The sequence below is a fragment of the Chelmon rostratus genome, chromosome 3, assembly GCF_017976325.1.
Source record: "Chelmon rostratus isolate fCheRos1 chromosome 3, fCheRos1.pri, whole genome shotgun sequence".
Lineage (NCBI taxonomy): Eukaryota > Metazoa > Chordata > Actinopteri > Chaetodontiformes > Chaetodontidae > Chelmon > Chelmon rostratus.
In genome coordinates this window covers 28801382-28820469 of record NC_055660.1, presented here as the reverse complement: position 1 = coordinate 28820469, position 19088 = coordinate 28801382, and the positions used below count along the sequence as shown (strand labels likewise).

General features: G+C 39.9%; 1 protein-coding gene across 3 annotated transcripts in view; it reads right to left on the bottom strand.

Moving 5' to 3' along the window:
- The window catches only part of zdhhc5a (zinc finger DHHC-type palmitoyltransferase 5a), a 28349-nt gene extending 13906 nt beyond the window's left edge, over positions 1-14443 (bottom strand). The window contains exons 1-3 of one of the 3 annotated variants that reach the window (XM_041966764.1): positions 13983-14443; positions 9664-9744; positions 3931-6014 (exon numbers count right to left, since the gene is read on the bottom strand). In XM_041966764.1, the coding sequence (XP_041822698.1) occupies positions 3931-4094 (164 nt within the window). In that variant the 5' untranslated portion in view covers positions 4095-6014; positions 9664-9744; positions 13983-14443. Of the gene's footprint in view, positions 1-3930; positions 6015-7907; positions 7952-9663; positions 9745-13982 lie in introns of those variants that run through there. The other 2 variants (XM_041966763.1, XM_041966765.1) reach the window with 2 other exon arrangements.
- Positions 14444-19088: the final 4645 nt, after the last annotated feature.

Genomic DNA, 19088 nt, shown 5'->3' with positions numbered 1-19088 from the left:
AAGCTGGAAAAGCTCCACAGAACAGCCCCACCACTAACTACACTAACTTCCGATGTTTCTCTCTTACTTTTACGCATCTACGCAATGTTTGTATTTTTAGACATAAAGAAATTAGGTCTGTCATGCTAATTATTTTTTTCCAAATAAAAATAGTAAGGCAAGATATTCAAACTAATCACACCCATACTACTGCATTATGGTCTTACGGTATGCTTTTTGTACTATTCCCTCATTTTTCAGATAGTTCCACATCACCAGTGAGAAAATGTGTGAGTGACTGCAGGGATACAAACACTAACAGACTCAGGAAGAAAGAAACTGTGAGAGACTGGATGATGGGCTTTTGTCAGGGTGACAGATGTTGGCCTATTTTCTCCCCACTAATCTGAAGCACAGAGCTGACTGCCCACCACACTGACCACACAAACACATGCACACACAGATTAGATTTTCCCGCATATGCATGCACAAATACACACAGACAGGCGGGCATGCAAACGTGCGCATGCACACGCACACACACACACACACACACACACACACACACACGTGTCAATCTTTCTCACATTTGAAACATGTACACATTGTTTCTCACAGACACAACATCACACTCTCACTCTGACAAACACACACAAACCCACTCCAGAGTGAAGTGTCAGCAAGATTGGTGATGACAGTCTATAACTCCATTGACTTTCTGTCAGAAACACTCATTAGCCTGAAGACCACACTGAGGTGGATACATCTGAAAATGCTGTTGAAGATGACCTCAGTTAAGTCCACACTAGTTTTTGTCTGGACCGCAGTTACAGTTACACCATTGATTGGTCAAGCGTTGGAGTTTCCCCACTGGCTGTTGTTCTTGAACAGGCGAGAGTATTGCAAGAACCAGACAAAGGACATGAGACTGAACATGGTGGCACCCCGTTTGCAGCTGTAGGAAGCAATACTAGCCGTCATTTCACACAAAGGAATTTCACTGACTGAAACAAAAACCATAGATTACATTATTTTGGACTAATCTGCTGCTTACACTGAACAGATTACCCTCACAGTGGAGGATTTACTGGACTTGGAGGCCTTCATCGATCACTACAACCATCAACAAGACAACATGGACAACACTGGGAGCAGCACATCCACCAAAACTCAAAAACACATTTCATCCATGGACACACAGGCTGCGGTTGGTGTTCTGTCCAGCATTAATAGATAACGTGATCTTCTTTAATCGCTTCACTAAGAAATAAAAGTGCTATGCTCTATCTTGGAATTTGCCCATGATGACATCACAGCGATCAAAAAAGTAAACAACTCCTTACAGACTGTTAAAACTAGCTGAACAAATTCAAAAAATGACACTAGAGAAAAATTGTCAAATAAACTTATTGCACCTGCAAACTTGAAGCACGCAAGAAAACTCATCGACACTTCCACAGGACACATAACTGTTCTCAACATAACTGTTCATTGAGTACACTGTATGAGTACACCATCAACTAAAGGATCTGGACCAGTCATCTCAAAGTTTGAGCACTTTCAACTGAAAGAACGAATCCACAGAACAGGAAATGAATTAAAAGGAACTAAGTTCGGTCTTAATGACCAGTTTCTACGTGAATGAGGAAATGATCCCATCTTAAAGGAGAACAGAATAAATAACAGAATTGTACAGTGACAGTCAACTCTTCCATAACACCGCAATGGCATCATCCACATAAATCATTCATCATAAGCTGCCTTTCAAATCAAACATCTTGATATACGAGTATACAGTGATTCCTCGCTATAACGCGGTTTACTTTTCACGGTTTCGCTACTTCACGGATTTGCATCGTGTTCTGCATTCTGATTGGCTAAAAAGTCACTCCGCTTCTTCTCTACCTGTGCGTCAATAACGTTGCAGTTTAATATGTACACGTACGTAAAACAGCTTGCCAAATTTACATTACTTACGTGCAAATTCTCTTGTAATTTCGAGTTTTGCCTATCTCTTCTCCCGAACAAACACACCTGCACCGCGGGCTTCAAAAGAAGAAAACACTGCAGAGCGGAGTCAGGATGCAGCGGCTCAGTCTGAAGAGCAGTGAAATACACCTGAGTCACCATTTGTCCGACTGTACTTTGTATTTTTTCATAATCATTTTTAATTTTCTCCCGTTTAATCCAATTACTCGGGTCACGGTGGGCGGTGCTAATCTCCGCAATTTGAAGCCTTCTGTTCACATTGATGATTAAAATTATTATTTGACAGTACAGTACAGAAGTTATTTGTTAAAAAAAAAAAACGTTTCTAAAGTACTTTTATTTGTGAAACAAATGCTTGAGCCTGTAAAATGGTTTGTTCTTTCTTTTCAATGTATAATAGAGTATTTAATTGACAATAATTGTAAAAAAAAATAAAGGTTTCTACTTCACAGATTTTGCCTATCAGGGGTTCTTTTTGGAACGTAACCCCCTGCGAAAAACAAGGGTATACTGTAATAACATAAGAGTAGAAAATATCTTTTTTTTGACTCAAACATAACTTAACCAGTCATGTGTGATGCTAGCTCAATCTCTTTAAGAACAACTATTACTGGGACCACTACAGAAAATTGCAAATGAGCATTTACTATCCAGGAGTCCGTGTAACAATTTGGCCACAGTTTAGCACACTGACCATACAAGGTCCAGCCAGACAGTTGGTTTTTGACCTGGACCTGGTCCAGGCTGAATCTGACCCCCTCAGGACAGCCTAGTTACAGTGTGAACAGATAGAACTCGTCTGCATCTCAGCAGGTTGTTTTGCTGACCAGCCAAAATGGTCCTGTTGGAGGGGTCCTGGTATTTCAGGGTTTATGTTATGGTGTCACATAGACATTATTGTTATCATCTACCTACTAAGGGTCATCAAGCTGAGTGGGCTCTTCGAACACAGCTCGAGGTTTGGCTTGTTTTTGATGCTCTTACTGGCTCAGTGCTGATTATACTATTGCACTCGTGATTGTGTGCTGTGTCACTGTGGAAAAATACAAGACATCTTAACTGCATCTTCATAACAGCTGATTTCAACCTGGTGAAGCACCTTAAAAAAGTTTTAATAATGCAATGAAAACCTGCCAAAATTCCTCTGTCAATGACTGAACATTGACAAAAAGATTAAGCCATATAACAAATTTCCAGCACACCGATTTCATTAATCAATAACATAACATTTAGATAAATCAAGTAAATAGAAATGGAACATTGCCTCCACCTTAGTGTTAGTGTTCCTCCTCTTTAGCTGTTACGGCAACCTGTTTAGCAGTTATTTATTCACACATCCAGCAGCACTGGAGCAACATTAGAGATGATGTAAAAGTCATGTCTATGTCCTGATTAATGTCAATCATTGTTTTAATTTCAATCAAGTACTGAGAAAAATATCTAGTTTTTGCTGATAAATGCTCCACTTTATTCACCAGCTAGTCGTGGACAGCGGGTCTATCATGACACTGATGAGAGCCGTGAGACTGAACTAAAACAGAACCGTTGTGGGCCATAAAACCAAAACAATGAGCTGAAAGATGCTAACACTTTGAAGAGCTGAGGAAACTGCAGAGATGGTGATAATTCTCTGTGGGCACGTAACCACAAGAGACACCTATCACATTTTACAGTACAGTCATTTGACCAAATGCTAATATAAAGCACCGCGTCCTTAAAGCAGATACAGCTTTAATGTGGGGGTCTGAAAAGAGGTTTAAAGTTGAACAATCAAAGCTTGTGTCAAATCATAACCAATCCAAGCAAACTCTGTTATCCATGTACAAAGAACAAGGCCCTGTTCTCTGTGACCACTTATGTGTGGTATGACATATTTTCCTGTCACTGAGATAAAACAGTCATCTGATCACTCCTTGTGAACAAGCCTGTATACGCGTGAGACAATTCCCTGTTGCCACTTACGTGAAGCAGAAGAAGAGCGTGGTGGAGCCAACCAGGAAGAAGGTGGCTGCCGACACCGGGACATACCGGGAGGGTCGCAGGGGTCTGCTGGGCGGGACAACAGCATGGGGAAGAGGTGACGAGGATGGACCCCGCCCACCACTCTTACTGCTGCCACCTGGCATCCCTTCCCGTGTGTGGTGGTGTGTGTGTGTGTGTGTGTTCAGCAGCTGCTACACCAAGAAATTTGACATTCAGAGTTTAATGCTGCTTAAGGTGTGCTGAATGGATTTATAGTTCGGGGGTGAAAATGATGGATTGGCAAACTGAAGAAAAAAAAAGGCAAAAGAGAGATAAAAAAGAAATGGAGGGCTTCCTCTTTCACGTGGAAAGGAGAGAAACACTGTTCTGCATCACCAGACCGAGATGGGAGGAGGAGTCAATGCTTGTTTTCTAGGTTCTTAGGTCAATCCTGATCTACTCTGTGTGTGTGTGTGAGAGAGAGATTAAAAGAAGCTTACAAGTCACTCTGCTGTAAAAGTCTTGTCAGTCTCTTACACAGTTGAAGATATTTACATGAAAGTAGTTTGACTTTGTTCTAATCAAAACATCAATCAAGTACTAATAAAAGCCAGTAGACACAATAACTCTTATGGGTCTGTTTCTACAAGAGTGAAATCAATCTAAAATAGGGAAATCTGCTTGTTGTATAGCAACGTGAATAAAGGCCTGGTGAAAATCATGATCATGCAGAAATTAAAAAACAAACAAAAACATGTTCAGACCCTTCCGCCAAATCAGTTCTTAAGTGATTTGGTGCTGTGAAAGTCCAATCAAATCCTGACCGACAGAAAACCTCAGCTAAACTGATGAACCTTGCGCCTGCTGTGAACTGGTCCAGTTTGATTTGACTGGTCTTTAAATGGGAGTACAGTGAGGTACAAGAGTTGACAGAGGTAGACCTGTTCTGATGGGAGATGCAACAGCAAGAGATGAAATGAGGCTGACAGAAAAAGAAAATGTCTGGTATGATAAACTAATTTGGCTTCCTTCCTTCCTTCCTCTGTGACTTTCTTTGTCTAAAAAAAAAGTGCAGGTCAAGACCTAAAAAGGGAAATCAGCTTGTTTGTACCCAAGTCTGTGCCAGCAAAATGTATGGAGATTCCTATCAACTTAAATGCAAAATTTTTAGCACCCAGAGATCAGCAGTCTGGACAGCTGTAGCAATGTGAAAAAAAAGTCTTGCAAATAAAAAATGGCAACCCCTTGCTCTCTGTTTGAGGAGGAGACAATTGGCTTTCAGTCCAGGACTTGTATTAGCAACAGCAGTCTGTAAGCGGGCCAGTGGAGTAGCCTGGTTTTCCTGTGTCGGGGCATCCCTAAACCCTGCCGGTGGCTGATTCAAACCACCTCACCTGCCAACTGCACCAGGGATATGATTGGAACACAACAAGCAGGAGGTGATGGTGTGGGTCTTTCCAAAATATCTGAGGGAACATCCAGTAGAACATCCATTAGTATCCATGTAAATGAAATTTCTGAGGAAAAGCTAAAATTGCAGTGTTGATCTGGAGCACTTGGGGATATTCGTGAATAGATAATGGTATTTTTATACAGCAGCCAGCAATGGCAACATAGAAGAACTCAGTTCCCCCACTGTTCTCCTTTTTCCACTGCGTTAGTGGACGACCGCGCCTGTTAATTATGTAACCGCCAGCCTCCCAACTACAGGCCGTTTTCTTGATAGCCCTCTTCTCCAGGGACTTCCAGGGCCTTCCCTCTGCTTCCTTCTCCAGCAGAGAGCATAGAGGCTTGGATAACACCCTCCCACAACAATCCCATGGAGGATACAGCCACTCCAGAGCAACTTCCTAAAAATGACCTCAACAAAAATGTGAAAAACTCCGGCTTTTATGCAATGAAGATGGAGACTCTTCGGGCCATTTGTATCTTGAGGTTTCTCAGGTTTGAAGTATCCTCGTCCAACCTTGAAAACAGGATGCAAGCAATTTTCCCCATCCAGTGCTGGTCAGTGGCCTCCTTGTTTGTGATATGGATGAAACAGAGAGGAGGCAGTATGATGTTGGCTGGTCAGGAGGCTGCACCTACAATGTAATGAGAGGAAGAACAGGTTGGTTAAAGATAAGATTCTCTGATGTGTCAAAATTCATTTTACACAACATTTACGGGTACTGTATTTTAGATGTTTTGTCCACTCTTTATAACAATAAAGTTATTCCACAGTTGGGATGATAAAAAGCCTGCTATGATGTGGTGTGGTGTGATGACAATATTAGATTTTCTTATGGATGACACTGTTCTACACGTGATTTTGGTTCTGAGCTGCTGCTACTAATAACTTATCTGCATTCACTTCAATCAACACAATGCCAATTAAGAGTTAAAACATAACCAAACCTCAACAATCACCAGTTCTTGATGACAGTCTGCGGAAAAACTTCCTTAACTCATGTTAACAGTGTTTCTTACAACCAAGACATGGTCTTGGTTGTAAGAAACACTATGTATTGTAGTGTTTCATGCTGGTTCCACAGGATCTTTCCCAGGGAACCAAGAACCTTTTGAGGAACTCATGATTGATTGGAGGAACCAGGGACTGAATTCAGTTCTTCTAAAATAGTTGTGCATAAAAGAAAGAAGCAACAACAAAAAAAAGAATAACAGGCCAGCACTTTGAGATGGTTTAGGAACTATCCAGGTGGAGTGTGCAGGGCTGAAAAAGAAGGACTGGTCAAACAGAGACGCCATGGCAACTACAACTTCTATAGTGTTTTATTCATAAATAAGGAAGTACTGGCGCAACTAGTATCAGTATAAGGAAGAGGGACACAGTTGCTCCAGTTGCAGCCTCAGTAAAGATGCACCAGTCTCCAGAGCATTCATTTTGAATTATCTAATGTAAAAGTAAGTTGTATCACAAAACATTTAAGGCATTTTCACAAATTCAAAGAGGCTGTTCAAGTTTGTACTGTTTAGTATGTATCAGCTCATTATGACAGGATTCCAACTAACCACACTCATCAGATTTTATACATTAGTTCCAGCGTTAATGAAAACACAACATTAGTGTACACACTGAGCTTTTACAACAAGAGATCCTGTGCAGGAAACCAACACCACTGTGTTGTATGCGTCAACAAGAAGAACAGGAGGACCAGGGCAGGAATTAGACCACGAGCTAACGGTCAGTACCGCGGATGTAATGCCTCTTCCACCATGCAGCCAGTTTGTCATGCCCTGCTTTGAATTGGCTGTTGTGCCTTTAAAAAGTTATAAATTTCCTCCTTGAAAACTACATGTGACGCAGCAAATTAACGTTTCCCAGTGTCTCTGTTATCATGATGGACATCAACAGGAGCGTAACATTTCTCCCTCGCCTTAAACATTCACAGCTAACAATTACCATTATGTCATAAGTATTAGTAGCTTAACATGGTAAAACGTATTAATACACGTGTTTTAACATTTGAGCATATTGCTGCAGTGTAAGCTAACTACGTCTGTACGTTGAGTTTATTAGCGTGAGAACTAACTTGGTGAGAAAAGTGAGAAAAATCTGAAACCCCGCCTCAGCATTCTCGTTGTTCACCTTCCCTTTTAAAAGTAACATTCAGATGGATTCATCCAGAAACAGCTAACATGTCTCTGTATAATATCTCCTCTGTCTGTCAGCTGCTGTGTGTCTGCAGTGTATCTAGTGATGAGAAGAGACAAGTGGTCTCGCCTTGAGAAGATTCTCATCAGCTGCCACAATATATTTGTATTTGTCAAAGGCCAAAGTGACCTTGCTCTAAAAATGAATTAATTTGAGGCCTGTAGGTTTATACAATGTACCTTTTCAGCATCGATAGTCCATCTGATATTACATAATTTAGTCCGAATTAAGGGTTCTTGGAGTTTGATCAGTTCCCTATTGTGCAGTGAAGGGGTACACATCATCAATTCATCAAATAACCAAAGCAAACATTTCTACCTACCTGTTTTGGTTTTCTGATAAACTGATTAAGCGCTCCCCTTCACCAGAGCGCAGTGACGGGACCACTGAGAGTCTGTATCAGCTGCCTGTAAGCAAGCACATGCGTCTACTGTCACAGATCATGTCGCCCGGATGCTGGAGGCAGGCGGTGGCTTTCAAATGCGTGTATTCCCACTATCAGCGGTTTTTAAAAGTTAAAACTACTGTTGCAGGGCTGGTGACCTAGTGTAAAAAAAAAACCTCTGTGCTTACATACTATTGGCATATAGATAAATCTGTTTGAGTTTGAGAGTTTTACATGACCACTTTGTTGGGTGACCTGTTTATCTCCCACCACACACATTCAGCATACATTTGAATATCATTAAAAATAGTAGAGCACATGCAAACAACATGTGATCTACCAACCGCAACAATATTGTGCAGCTTCAATGCCTGCCTCTCTTCCAGATTCATCACAGAGTATTCACAGCTCAGCGGCTGAACCAGAGAAAGCTGTTCGCAAAGACAAAGGCAGCATAGAGACACTGTTCACAGTTACTCACTTTATGGACTCAAGACTTCAACCTTTCAATCAATAAGCAGATGAGTGCACTTGTTCAGGCACGCCATGATGGATGGACCTGTCTTCCTACACTTTATCTATTACTGCTGCGCCGTTCATCTGCATTAATTTCGCTCCCCCTCTCTTTGTCTCTCTGCCTCAACTTGTATTGTTGTTCATGTTGATACGTGTTGTTTTCAAATGCTACATAGTGCGGGAATTTATATCACGTTTTGTTTGTTTTTCACAGTGACAGTATTATATTATGGTATTGCAAAAGAAAATAGATACTCCACTCATAAAATGATTCTACCTCTTTTCACTCCAATGGCAAAGTAAGGGAAGATATCTTAAGAAAAGAAAAAATGACAAATTCATGTGTTTATTGGTTCCAAGCGGAATAAAAATAAGGTACAGGCCTACATGTGTTTTGGGTGGAGTAACCTGCCCCTCAATGCAGGTTAATTAGTAAATGTAATGTGATACATCCTCAGAGTTAGACAAGGGGTAAGAATAGAAATCTGAACAGCATTTATATGGCAGAAAACCCAAAGTATATCATATAACTACAGCAATCAGCGTATCACGGGGCATATCTATCAGGTACATTTACATACGGCATCAACAGAGACACATACCAACTAGGCAGGTAGAGGGTGCTTTGCTGTAACAACTAAACCAGCTGAGTTTGTGTTGCAGTATGAAAGTGTTGTGGCAACGTTAGTTCAGGCTATGTAAGCTGACACAAAAAGCAACACATCCAACCTGCGACTTCGCTAATGTAATTGTCCCAGTTAGCCCAGATGCCATTAATTGCTAACTGGTTAATTTTGTGCGGAGGAGAAAGATGGACTGCATCTCCCAGTCTGTCATGTCAAAGATGTCCTGGACAAATGCAAACAATTCCAGTTAAATATTATCTGAGTTTATGGACCCTACTTTCCCAGGGTTTGTGTCTAAGTGACTAATGGGGACAATCATCATTTTAATTGGTTCTGTATTGAGCGAGAGCTCTGCAGCCAGCAGCTGAGAATCAGGGTGCAATGTCATCCCTTCATGTATTTGCGCACCGTCATGTACTTCTACTAAAAGCGTTTGTTTTGCCACTGAGAAGCTCAGATTGTTATTCTAAGTGTCTGACAACAATATGGAAAGGATCCCTACAGAGATCCCTTTTAGTTAAAGAGTAAGATCTAAACAAAATAAAGCTCACCAAAACAGTCTTGGCTTGTCCTTTCTGCTGTTCAAATAATCACCACCAACTCTTGTTTGGTCAAAATAAACCCCTCATTTACTGAAAAGAGAAGCAAGAGAGAGGACAGGGGGTGGGGAGAAGTAGTGGGAGGTAAACAGCGTGCAGAGATAGAAAATTTTCACATCTAACACAGGAATCATTTTCATCGGACATCATGACTGGAGAGACTTAAATATGTTGGACTGGTAAACAATAACAGAAACCTCTTCCCAGTCAGCAGTGATGAAGAGACACACAGTCATGATGTAGATTTCTTTTATGAGACTGTCCATAAAAGCCTAATTAGATCCCACGATCCCAAACAACTGTTGTTCCGTCTCCAAACTTCCTTTCCCTGCCAAGGTTCTGGAAAAAAATTGCAGAACACGTAATTTCATCTATGACCGGAAATGGTCTCTTTGAAAATTTTCAGTTTGTCTTCAGAGTGTCTACAGGACAGAGACCGCACTCCTAAAGAGCTCAATGATCCTCTTTTAGCAGCTGACTCTAGCCGCTCATCTATTTGAATCCCTTTAGAGCCTTTGATACGGCAGATAATTCCATTTTTAATTTAGCGCATTAACATCTGGTTTTACTTATTTCTCTGAAATAGGACTTTTCTACATTTACATGTCAGCAAAAGGAAATATAATCCACACACACACAAAATTAGTTTCCTTTTTTATGCAGATGACACCCAGCTTCATTTCTCTTTTGACCCCACCAGTAGCAACCAATTAACCCCTCTCAAAGCATCACTAAATTAAGATCAAGTCAAATGCCAACATTGTCTCGGTGATGTCAACGTTTTAATGGTATTCAACACAAGGGACAAGAAATCAAAAACACAGTAGCAAATTACAGCTGGGTGTGTGTGTGTGTGCGCGTGTGCGTAGAGCACGCACATAGAGCTGGACTCTATTCTTTTATGCATTGTTTTTTATTTTTATTTTAATTTTATTCTTCATCATTTTTATTTATATCAACACTTCAGATTACGATTACGCCCATAAGACAAAAGTGAGCCCATGAGCGCACATCTGCTGCATGAGACGTGCGAGTAAATCACAATCCAAATCGAATCCAAGTCTTATGGAGCAATCTTATGGAGTTTTTGTGGGCAGGTACATGGAGAATGGAGGTGTGTAGTGTTAGATCCATGAAAAACGGCAAACTGGTTTGTAATTAAGGAATTCACTCATGCCGTTTAACAACCTTATAATATCAATCCAATTGTCTATCCCCCCTTCAATCGTCAATATATAATCAAATTGTGAAATGGCACAAGTCTAGTACATATAACCCAAGTTTTAGCTTCATTACACTGATTACCTGTGTTTCAAAACCTATTTGAAGATTAAAAATTATCTTATTTAAGGCCAGGATAGGACTGGCCTCCTGAGTATATCAATGAATGTCTAATCCTGTATGAGCCTAAGTGTAGCCTGAGATCCTCCGGTGGGTCCCTTTTAGAGATTCTAAGATCTAGTTTTAAAACCCCGGGAAACTTGGCCTTTGCCATCATGGCCCTGTCACTCTGGAATGACCTGCTGGAAGAGATCAGGCAAGCCCCATCTTTGTTCACTTTCATAAACACACCTTTTAAAAATGTGCTTTACTTAATTTCTTGGTGTGTAAGTCTATTAACCTTTTTTTTGTTTTATTATATGCTTATACACACACACACTTCAGTTTATTGATACTATTAAGTTAATTTTACACAGGTTTAATTTTATTGTCATTTTTCTGGATTCTGTTTTTTATTTAGCTGTTCCGAAACATTTTGTAACTATGTTTTTAAAGGTGCTATACAAATATTATCATTATTATTAGAAGTAGCTGTATTATAACTACTGTCAAACACATCTTTTCTAAATTGGATTTGTGTTTTTCCTATCTTTAATGTAGCCCTAGTTTATGTGTATTTCCATCTGAAATACTGTGTTAATCTGTATGTATTACAGACTTGCCAACACTGATATTTAAAAAACAACAACAACAACAAAAACCTATCCTGAAAAGGAAGTGTATGCAGTCATTTTCTGCCAATTTTTCATTTTTTTAATCACTGCCTTAAAGTACCAGCCTTTTCAAACCAAACATTCTTCTAAATAAGAATTTCAAAGGAAAGAAGTGGTCCAGCGATGTGGATCTTCAACAGCCAATGTAATGTTTAGAGAGCAGGGCAGTAGTTGGCCTATAGATCATGTTAAGAATGAAAAAAATTGTTTAGTGCACTTAATGACAGCCCTTATCAGCAGATGGCAGCATCTCCTTGTTTCTGAGAATGAAAATTAGTAAACTAACATAAAACTATAAAAAAGAAATAAACAACGTTAGTGCACAAAGCAGTACCAAGTAGCATCTCTTTGTTTTGGTAGAAATGAATGAAAATGAATGAATGAAATATAAACACTAATGTATTATTCACTTGAAGACAGAAAAGTGTTTGAAAATCATAAAAAAATGTGCATTGTCTATGACTTGTCTGCAGACATTTTACTTTGTTTTGCCTCTAGAGTGCAGGTATCACCCTATTCTGATTATCTCATAATGCCACATATCAGCCCCAATTAACCGGTCTACCACTGAAATCTACTACTGAATGGGCATAGCAAACGGCAAGCTCAACTTTCGGGTGTGGAGGGGATTTGTCAAATATGATAACACATACATACAGTCTGCCACACAAACTAACTGCAAAATTTGTTCTTGTTTATTACCCAATATTTGCCCAAACTTGGCAGGCTGCTATAGTGGGCCACATTATGACATGTTAAGGCCAACATCAAGGTTCCTGACTCTGTCACATGAACATGGTACCTCCAAGTAAAGTGATGCCCTACACTGAACATACACTCCTGTACAATAAGGGATACGACATGTTGTAAAAATATAGGACTGCATTTATGAAAGTAAACCTGCCAATAAATCACAGCCTTTTACATTCAGGGACTAGACAGAAAAGATGTTTTAGCTTATAAAATTCTCTCAATTCATTCAGATCTATATTGCAATAGAATTCTGAACATACACAGGTTCACTTGTATTTCCTAAAACTCAATAAAGACATTAGATATGTTATTTCTTCATTTAACCATGAGTCCTTTCCATCTGATCAATACTCTTCTTGATCTCAATCACTGTGCATCCTTACTCCATCAGGGAGAATCTTTACCCTCCAAAGCTGTAAATGCTAGAAAATCCTCAGACACAATGGCACCTTCTTACTTCCAGAGAAGCCTACAGCGTTCACAGCACTTACAGAAATCCTGGGTGTGTAAGGCTCGCTGCAGTCATGGCAGCGCTATAACAACAGCAGTTAGAGCCTAGGTATATGCACCAAACGTGCAAAATGATGGCTTCTACCCACACATGCCAACAACTGAATGTTCTGGCCACAATTCTCCAATTTTGGATTGCCATTTTAAAAGAATTTTGCAGCCCTGAAAAAAATGTTTGGACGTCTCAAATGCATGCAGAAAATGCTTTACAAATACAGCTGAGCCAGGTGACACGCAACCCCCGACTTCATTCAGTCACACGGCCCAGCAGCGCTTGGTTTGACAGCTCAGTGGACACGATTCAGCCAAAGATGTGCCATTCTCTCTATATACGGACAGAACCAAGCCAAACTACACTGAATATCTCCTATCTTAGTCTGCCGGTTGTGATAAGCACATGTAGATGATTCAACACACTAATTAGAGCCCTTCTCGATCCTTGTGGGATCCACTCTGTAATTCGGCGTGCATATATAATCGTCCAGTGGTTTCTGGGTTTCATTACCACACAACAGACGCTCTAAGTCAAATGTAGGCAATAGAATAACGTTCTGTGCATACAAGTGAAAGATAGCTGGCTCATAGCGGGCAGTCGGTACTATTGAAGCCGGGGTGGGGACGATAATAACGCTACGTTACAGACCTGGAATGAGGAGTAAATTAAGATACAGTTTAAATTCTGGCGTTACGTTACGGCAGCTAGCTTACATTAGAATGCTGACTACTGCGAGTCCATAATGATGAAAGTAGGGTGGAGACAAATAACGTTAATGAGTCACAGCGGCAGCGCGATAATGGAAATATCAAACAGGATATTTAAAAAAATATTACAAATAAGCATTCCACCAAAAGCAAAGGTGCTTCATGGTTTGGCTGATAAACTGTGCGACTTATAAACCTCAGAACTGCATGAGCTTGTTTTCCAACATGTAACATTAAACACTAGCTAGCCTTAAGCTACTCCGGTCTCCATTGGTTAACCCTGGTTAGCAGCAGGCTAACAATTCACCTCACCTGCGAGGGGTTTCACAATGGTTCTGGGTCCAAAAACGGTGAATGGGAAGTGCCAGTCTTGGTGGTGCTATTTCCTCTTGGGATTATAATCAAGAGAGACAACTCGTTACATCCATTATTATCCAAACGAGTTATTCAGGGATGCCAGCAAGCTCTAACGTTACGGGTCTTGCATTGATGGCTAGCTATCACAGCGCCCAGCTAATTTACAGATAGCGTTAAATGGTTGGCTAGCTAGCCAGCCACCGATGCGTCTGACGTTATTTTACTACATAGACTTAGCTTAAGTGTTAGCTAAGGGTGGGAGCTGCTTGCTTTTTATAACTTCTTTAAAATAGCTAGCATCCGTCTGCAGGCCGCTTTACCAATGCGGAAGTTGAAAAGAAGAATACCACGTGAATATAATCCCAAAACAATAATGTGCTCTTCTCATATATCCACAGTATTGGTGACCAAGAGATTCCCAGAGGCCGACATATTTGTCAGTACTACAAAACTCTGATGCCAGGGTCCAACAGCAGAATTGTCGCAATAAAAATAGCTCTGATTGGACGACAAGGTGTCAATCAGGCTACAAACGTATTCTATTGCTTCCCCAGCGATGACCCCACCTCCCTTACAGTGAACGTCATGATTGCACTAAATCGTGATTAAATTTATTTCCTAGCACAGCAAAGCACTGTCCGCGGCTTGTTGACTGAGTTGCAATAGATAATAAAGCCTTGGTAATATATTTTATTGTCACTAAGCATGGTTGGCACATAAGCTGTCTCTGACATGAGGTTTTAATCCGCTCATGTGACACACTGACACAGTAACGTGTGTGTGTGCGTGTGTCTGCGTGCGTGCTATAGATGCTGTAAGTGCCTCAGTGCCCATATAACGATAATAAACATGCTCTCTCTCTCTCTCTCTCTCTCTCACACACACACACACACACACACACACACACACACACACACACAGGCTACATAAAGGGGAGATTAAAATGACAGCAGGGGCTATGAGGATAAACCCACACAACCAAGCTTCTCATCAACACGCACGCACACACACAAACACGCACACACACGCACGCACGCACGCACACACACACACACAAATCTGAAACCATGCCATCAGGAAATCATACATGGAATTGGATTGTGACTCATTGTGTGTGTTTGCGTGCGCGTGTGTGTGGAAGTCCCTTTGCAGTTGGCATGTGAATCCATAAAGCTCTTAAACTAAAGGGGCAATCATGGCATAAAAAATGGATGATTTTGTGATGACCCATTTCCCATAGGGGGTCGAACAAAGAAAACTGATTTTCACTGGGTTTATTGTAACAAGATTATTATTATTATTATTATTATTATTATTATTATTATTATTATTATTAATAATAATAATAATAATAATAATAATAAGGGTAGGATTTGCAACTACTCAGTCAGCTGGACTGCAACTGCAAACGGATCACTTTGGGTGGACCCCGTTAACAGTTTTCACTGTGAAGCTGTTACAATCCAGTAGATGGCGGTAATGCAAGTTATGTGAATGCCAACCACGACAAAAAAAATCAAGAGAAGAAGAAGAAGAAGAAGAAGAAGAAGAAGAAGAAGAAGAAGAACTTCGCACTGTGTAAATCAAGACCCTTGTAACCTCCACAACATCATAGGTCATTTTTGTGCGAGGTAACCGGTCTTTGCTGATTGTCTTTGTGTTGTTGCTGGGTAATCTCAGTGAAACACAGATATAGCATTGTGAGAAAGGGTGAAATCGGTCAGAAGTGGACTTTTAGGTTAGATGTGTGAATTATGTTTCCTCAACAAATACAAGTAAAAATTGAGATAATCAAGAGATCTCCATTTGTCATGGCTTTCAAGGTCATGTCAGAATGTGGTCCTGCGTTTAGATGAATGCAAGGAATCTGTTTGGGGTTTCTGTTAAAATGTGAAAGAACAGAAACACAGTTTCATTTAACATTTTTAATTCTTTTTAATACATTGTTTCCACAACAAATCAAAGCAACATTGCAACTCAAGTCAGAAAACCAAATACATGAAACACAAAATATATCTTCCTTTTTTGAGAAATGTTATTTACAGTGAGCAATTCTTTTAATCATATTCTCTCTGGTCTGGTTGTGGCAGCCAATTCTGCTGAGACTACCATGTCTTTATTACTATGAAGAAACGATGCAATAAGAACACACAGTAGGTGAATACAATAACAGCAACACCTGTACATGGTGATCCCCCTCTGAAGCCTATATTGTCCAATTTCATGATGGTATTGTTTGTTAAGGTTCACTGCTGTATATTCTGTTTTACATATCATAGTGTGATCACTGGATAAATCTTACCAATGAATAATTGTCACATTTATATTAATACTGTGCAGATTTTTATTCACTGTGGTGTACTGGCTTTAGTACATTCAAGTGCCTCTTGAATTGCAACAGTAAAATAAAGCTTTATTTACTAGCTTTGGCAATATTTCTACAACACACATAATTTTTTAATATAATGATTTTACTATATTTTCATACATTTCCCTGAAAGTCTAGTTTCTTTTCCCTCCAAAAAAAACCTGCGCCTGCACAGAATCTCAGAAAAGCTTTAGGAGAGGTGAGGAGGAGGAATTGTGTTGCAGTCATCTCCTGGGCTAAAATAAGGATTGGAAAGTGACATTTTATCTCAGTAAAAATGAAATTTCATTTTTATGCCTACACCAGTATCATTGAACTGTCTGATACTCTGTCATTGAATGCTGAGGTTACCCTCTGTGACTTCAACACTTCCTTCTCTGTGCAACCCAATCACCAGAATAAATGTTGGCATTGTACATTTCTGCCAACCATGGATATGTTGAAACATGTATAAATGTGTTATGTTCAAACATTACGTTTCAATTTTCAATTTTATGTTGTGACAACACTGGTTAGGGTCTGGTTAGGTTGAGGCAAAAACACATGGTCATGGTTCGGAAAAGATCATGTTTTGGCTTAAATCATCAGTTTTAGCTGTCACAAACATGGTTAGAAAATGTCCTAGTGAATAACTCCTGATGAAAGAAACTCATCTCATGTGCATGATAATGTGAACTACGTCACTTTCATACTTGTTGTAGAAATGTTGAAATGATATGTATGAGAGATACAAATTCAACAGATCTAGTGTTTGCAGGAACATACACCAAATGGCAGCGTTTCTGGCGACTGGGCTGCACTTTTGTCCTCCCAGGAAACACTGGCCTGAACAGATCTGTTATGGGCTCAAATATCCTTAGACTGAGATTTCACATTAAACCATTTCTAGATAAAGTGCAGCCAAGAAGAACCACCACTGACAAGAATAACTATCTTGTCAAACTGACAGAAAAAACGTGATGCACTTCTACATACACTGAATAATCAAAACTAATGTTGAGCTCAGGATACAAACCTTAAAAACTTCTCAATTACTTCTAAACATAGTAGACATAATAACTCAGATTTATATGATCAAATCCAAATATCACAGAGAGACTTAATTGAAAGCTGATTGTTAGATGACTGTCAATAAGTAACCCCCGAAGAGGTGCGATTATACTGTAGCAGCATATATAACATGTCAAACTGACAATATGACTGGTGGCACACAGACAGTTTGCTTGGTGCTAATGCAATGAATGAATTCATATATGAATTCAGTCTGAGTGCAGAGAGAAACAAGCAGACAGTTTCAAATGTGAGAAAACTTGCTAAATGTACCCCCTCAGTAAGCATTTGTTTAATTTTCTGCTATGAGGGGAGCAGAATGAGTGCTTCAGTCGGGGCTGCAGATGTTTACAAATGTCATTTAATGTATTCTGCTTTGTATTTATGAAGTATTAAAGTTAATTTATTTCCTTCAGTACAGAGTGGAGGAACTTACCAAATACCAAAGCACTTTCTGCCCACCTAGTTTTTCGAGCTGATGTTGTCCAGTGAATGAAAACAGCACAAGACAAAAGTTATTTAAATTTCATTACATTACAATTAAAAATTACATTCAGTGGGTTGTGCAAGAAATCTTTCGGGTCCAGTTTAGAGCATAATTTTTTTCTGGTTACTTGGGGCTGTGGCAAACACATGGCTGACATATCACTACTTTTTAAGTTGATATGTTATTGTGAGCAGTTGCTTACCTACACATCCAGCAGGTATGGAGCAATGTTAGTGTTCATGTGGAGTGGTATTTCTGGCCACCTGGCTAATGCAAGTCCAATATTTACTCTCTTTTAGCTCTGTTTTTGGTCTCAACCAACTCCTGAGGGAAATATCTGGCTCTTTCACTGATAAATGCTTCACTACTTTCAGCAGCTATAGGCTTGTTTGCTAACTGTGCAGGTAGTGCAGGCCTTTTTTCTCTGAAAACAGCTGCCGTGGCTGAAAATGATGCTACAGGAGCAGTGAGAGTGAACCAGAACAGAACAGCTAAACAATGAGCTGAAACTCACTATATAGCCCTGTCAAGATGACAGGAGCCGCAGATTCAAGTGATAATTCTGTGTATGTTCATCATGAGTGGCCACTTTCACATTGTCATGTGATACGTCGTTATTTTAGAGGTATCAGTTTAGCTGCTGCCACTGCTGTTTAGATCCTTTGATTATTGATGGCCTTGCAAACAAGGGAATTCACTGAAAATAACCCTGAAGGATTATTATTATTATTATTATATTATTTAAATCTGCAATCACATAATAAGTCACATCTATTGCAAACAAGGGAAAAACACTCATTCTCCCTTTCAGTTACCAAAAGTGACATTCAAGTTTAACTCAAAAACGGTGAGCACCCTGGATGATGGTGGTGTACACTTTTGTGTTTGTACACAGATAAAAGTAATGAGAAATAGTGAAATCTGTGAGCTTTAAAGGCACTGGTTTCCCCCAGCTTCCAGTCACCCGTTCCAGCTCTTCCTTTAATACCCACTGGGCGATGACCTGCAATGCTACCTGCAGGTTGTTGCTTTCACTCTAGCGTGCTGCATTCAGCAAGTAGTTACTTGAGGAGCAGAAATGGTAGTACTGTTTATTTACTATGTCAAATATGGAAGCACAGAGTGGTTGTGGTTGCTTCTCATTTTTAGGCCCATT